This window comes from Chinchilla lanigera, unplaced genomic scaffold, assembly GCF_000276665.1.
Source record: "Chinchilla lanigera isolate Chin_1 unplaced genomic scaffold, ChiLan1.0 scaffold00094, whole genome shotgun sequence".
Classification (NCBI taxonomy): Eukaryota; Metazoa; Chordata; class Mammalia; order Rodentia; family Chinchillidae; genus Chinchilla; species Chinchilla lanigera.
Genome location: NW_004955495.1, coordinates 1,764,264 through 1,768,999, shown reverse-complemented (window position 1 = coordinate 1,768,999; position 4,736 = coordinate 1,764,264). Strand labels below are relative to the sequence as shown.

Sequence of the window (4,736 nt, the reverse complement as noted above, 5' to 3'; positions counted from 1 at the left end):
CTCAAGTGAAAAGTCACGGTTTTAAGCAAAAACCACCCTTCAAGTGCCTGGCTGCCTCAGAACAAGACACAAGTCACGCTTCTGATGACAGTGGGATTAGGTACCAGGAGTTTGTCCTTTGTCCTTTGGGTGGTCTGTGACTATGTCAGTACCACGGAGCTGTAATCCCAGCCCAGCGTTTCACAATGAATGAATAAAAGCAACATTACCAGTGATAAAATTTGCCCAGGTGACGCACACCTATAATTCCAGCACCGAGGAGGCTGAGGCAGGAGGATCACCGCGAGCTCAAGGCCAGCCTGGGCTTACCTATCGAGGCCTCGTCTCAAAAATAGAACAACACAAGCTGGGGGCGCGGATAAATGGGTGGGTGGGCGGACGCACACCCGATGGAGCGGCCCCTGGGCGCCGGGAAGGCAGGTGGCGCTGCGCGCGTCCCAGGTGGCGCCCTCCGCGCCCGGCCCCGCCTCCCGCCGCGCACCTGGCGCCTCCCCTTCCCGCCGCGCTCACCTGGGCGCTCACCTGGGCGCGGGCGCTTCCGCAGGAAGAAGGAAGCCGCCCCTCCCGCCGCCAGTCCCAGCGCCACCATGTCCGCCTCGGCCGTGTTCATCCTCGACGTCAAGGGCAAGGTGAGGCTGGGGGGGACAGGTGAGGCCGCCCCGCGGGCCGGCCAGCCCCTCCGCGCAGCCCCGGGAGACCCCACAGAGGGCCGTGGGAACGGCCGTCCGGTCCTGGGGTCGAATCCACCCCCGCCTCGGACCAGTCACTCGCCGGACCAGGGGGCTTCCCCGCCTGCGAGCCTCAGTTTCTCTGTTTGTGACAGCCAAGAACAAAGCCGCCCCGCCGAGAACTGACGCGGCCCAATGGGTGCAGACCGCTCTTGCTGCAGATTCGAGGCGTTCAGTAGACTGAGATGATTTTGCACGGTGGCCGGTAGGCCTGCCATTCCAGCACTCTGCGAGGCCGAGGCAGGGGGATCGCAAGTTTGACCTCCGCCCGGGCCACTCAGTGACCTAGCCTGACCCTGTCTTTAAAAAAAAAAAAAAGAAAGAAAGAAAAAAAATTAACAGGCCAGGGATGGAGCTCAGTGTGAAGGCCCTGGGTTGGTTCCCCAGCACCGCACCAAATAAATAAATTAATAATAAGTATTATTTCTATCAGCATGGGGGTAGGAGGCCTTAACTCTTCTTTGGAGATGCCTAGTTCCTTCCTTCATGGCACTCATAGCCATGCTGGTGGAAACAATAGTTAGAACCTAGCAGGGGGCAGTGCCTTGCACCTTAGTTCCAGCTACTCCAGCGGCTGAGGCAGGAGGATCACTGGAGCCCAGGAGTTCAAAGTCAGCCTGGGCTATATAGTGAGACCCTGTCACAAAACAAAACAAGTAACAACCTCCCCCAAATAACCCCAACCTCACGTGTTTGAGACATACGAAGCCTTGGACAAGAGTGGGAACTGTAGCCAGCCGTGGTGGTGCACACCTGTAATCCCAGCATTTGAGAGGCTGAGGCAGAAGGATCCCATGACTTCGAGGCCAGCCTGGGCTACATAGTGAGTTCAAGCTCAGCCTGAACTACATAGTGAGACCCTGTCTCCCTCTCTTTTTCTCTGTCTCTCTAATTTAGTTTGAGAAAGGTTCTTGTCTTGTTTCTCAGGCTGGGCTCAAACTTGCAATCTTCCTGCCTCAGCCTCCAGAGTAGCTGGGGTTGCAGGCCTATACCCCCTTGACAGACTACTTGCACTGTGTGGTAGAAACAACGCTGGGCTTCAGTCAGCACTGTGGGTCGCTGCCTGTTGCTATCCTGTGCCCACTGTACAGGAGGGTAAACTGAGGCACGCAGACGGAGAGCCTTGGCCAGGTTCCCCAGCTGGCAAATCCAGGCCTAACTGGGCCCCAGCAAGATGTGGCCCCCAGATCCCAGCAGTGACTGAGCCCCTTGTCCACTCACAGCCCCTGATCAGCCGTAACTACAAGGGCGATGTGGCCATGAGCGAGATCGAGCACTTCATGCCTCTGCTCATGCAGCGTGAGGAGGAGGGCGCGCTGGCCCCGCTGCTGAGCCACGGCCGCGTGCACTTCCTGTGGATCAAACACAGCAACCTCTACTGCATCCGCCCATGCTCCTCGGCGGGGCTCGGGTGGCGGCGGCAACTCAGGCTCAGAGAGGGTGGGAGTCCCGCTGAGATCGGGAGTCTCACAGCACAGCACTTGAGGCTGCAGCGACTCAGACTGTGGTGCTGGGGTGAGGCTCGAGATGCAGGTGTTTGCCTGGCGAGGTGGTGCACGCCTGTCATCTCAACACTCGGGAGGCTGAGGCAGGAGGATCACCACAAGTTCGAGGCCAGCCTGGGCTACATATCGAGTTCAAGGCCAGCCTGAACTACGCGGTGAGACTCTGTCTCAAAATAAGAAAAGAATTTTAGCTGTGTGTGGGGGGGTATAGCTCAGTGGCACAGCACCTGCCTGGCAAGCATGAGGTCCTGAGTTCGATTTCTGATGCCAAAAAAAAAAGAATTTTAATAAAAGATGGAGTGGTGGCACTTCAGGGTCTGTACTCCATTGGAGCCCCCAGAATGGCACGTTTTCCTTAACCTCGCCGCGCAGTGGTGGCCACCACGCTGAAGAACGCCAACGCCTCGCTGGTCTACTCCTTCCTCTACAAGACGGTGGAGGTGGGTACTGGCCTCTCATTGGCCGGCTCTTCTGCCAGTCTTCCCATCGCGCCCGCCTCTCTCGGAGCGTCCTCTGCAGGAAGCCTGCCCTGACTTTCCCTGTGCTTCCCTGACTGCCAGCTGCTTGTGCCCCTGCATCCCAGCCCCAGCTCCCGTGTCTCATTAGCTGCTAGGAGATCCTTGCTCCCTCCGGGGCGGATTTCAGGAGGTCCCCGAGAGGGGGTGTGGCCCAGATCTCAGTCGGAGCTCTCCTATTTCATGGCTGTGTGACTTTGAATAGGCTCCCGCTCTTCTCCCTGTGCCTCTAAACGGGAAGGAATAAGTCCTGCATCGGGATTGTTGTAAGTTAATTAAAAGTGTCTAGAAGCAGAGCAGGTGTGGTGATAGTGCACACCTGGGAGGCTGAGGCAGGAGGATCGCTGTTAGTTCAAGGCCAGCCTGAGTTATGTAGTGAGACCCTAGCTCCAAAAAAAAAAGAGAAAAGTGTCTAGCAGCTTAGCAAGTGTAATAGTCCCTTGGCTGGGTGCTCTTTTGCAGAGATCCATCCCCAGCCTGCAGTTTTCTTTGAATATTTTTGACCCATGAGCAGGGCACCATGGTGTATGGCTATAACCCCAAGAGGCTGAGGCAGGAGGATCACTGCGAATTTGAGGCCAGCTTGGGCTACATAGTAAGTTCACAGCCAGGCTGAACTACATGAGACTGTCTCAAGACAACAAGAACAACAGAAAAGAGATAAGAAATATTTACTGAATGGAGCATGGTGGTAGATGCCTATAATCCCAGCTATATGGGAGGCAGAGGCAGGAATGTTGCAAATTCAAGGACAGCCTGGGCAACTTAGCAAGACCTTGTCTCAACACTCAAATAAAAAGGACTGGGGTTGCAGTTCAATGTGAAGGACCTAGCTTCAATCCTCAGTAATGGAAAAAAAAAATAAAAATAAGAAAAGAGCTTCCAGCCAGGCAAGGTAGAGCATGTCTGTAACCCCAACTACTCAGGAGGCTGAGGCGGGAGGATCACACCACGTTTGAGGCCAGCCCAGGCAGCTTACTGAGACGCTGTTTGGGGGTGGCCTGTGGGCGCAGTGATATCCGTGTGGGCATCTGTGCGCCCCATGCCAGGTGTTCTGTGAGTACTTCAAGGAGCTGGAGGAGGAGAGTATCCGCGACAACTTTGTCATCGTGTACGAGCTGCTGGACGAGCTCATGGACTTCGGCTTCCCGCAGACGACCGACAGCAAGATCCTGCAGGAGTGAGTGGGACCCGGGGCAGGTCGCGGGGGGCCCGGGGGGCCCTCCCTGGGTCTAGCTGGCCCCGCTGTCCTCCTGCCAGGTACATCACACAGCAGGGCAACAAGCTGGAGACTGGCAAGTCTCGGGTGCCACCCACTGTCACTAATGCAGTGTCTTGGCGCTCGGAGGGCATCAAGTACAAGAAGAACGAGGTTTTCATCGACGTCATAGAGTCCGTCAACCTACTGGTGAGTCCCCCGCACCTTGACGCCCGGGGGCTTGAGATCGGAGAGGGGACCCGGTGCCTGCTGACAGCTCTGCCTGTCCCCCGCAGGTCAACGCCAACGGCAGCGTCCTGCTCAGCGAGATTGTGGGCTCCATCAAACTCAAGGTGTTTCTGTCCGGGATGCCAGAACTGCGGCTGGGCCTCAATGACCGCGTGCTCTTTGAGCTCACCGGCCGTAAGATTCTGGGGGTCCCACTGTCCCGAGCGTGCACCCGGTTCTGCAGCTCTCACGCGCCCTCTGCTGGTCACCCGCAGAACTGCAGCTGTAGGGTCCCCGATTAGTGCGTTCGCCTTATTGAGAGCGGGCTGTGTTTCTGGCATTGTTCTGGTCTGGCCTCACGCCCTGTCCTTGACATTCTCCTAGGGGAAGGAGATACAATCACGTCGTGTTTGTTGTTTTGTTTTTGCAGTGCTGGGGATCAAACCCATAGGCACCCTAGGCAAGTGCTCTACTGCTGAGCTGCACCCCCAGCCCCTTAACATCATACTGAGAGTCTAAGCTCTAGCCAGGTGTGGTGATGCACACCTGTGATCCCAGCACT

At 56.7% G+C, this 4,736-nt stretch overlaps 1 protein-coding gene across 2 annotated transcripts in view; it reads left to right on the top strand.

The window, feature by feature from the left end:
- Positions 1-520: 520 nt before the first annotated feature.
- Ap1m2 (adaptor-related protein complex 1, mu 2 subunit) overlaps positions 521-4,736 on the top strand; it is a 9,233-nt gene continuing 5,017 nt past the window's right edge. For both annotated transcript variants that reach the window (XM_013505143.1, XM_005405606.2), the window contains exons 1-6: positions 521-629; positions 1,952-2,108; positions 2,606-2,673; positions 3,798-3,928; positions 4,009-4,156; positions 4,243-4,369. In XM_013505143.1, coding sequence (XP_013360597.1) covers positions 588-629; positions 1,952-2,108; positions 2,606-2,673; positions 3,798-3,928; positions 4,009-4,156; positions 4,243-4,369 — 673 coding nt within the window. In that variant the 5' untranslated portion in view covers positions 521-587. The remainder of the gene's footprint in view (positions 630-1,951; positions 2,109-2,605; positions 2,674-3,797; positions 3,929-4,008; positions 4,157-4,242; positions 4,370-4,736) is intronic.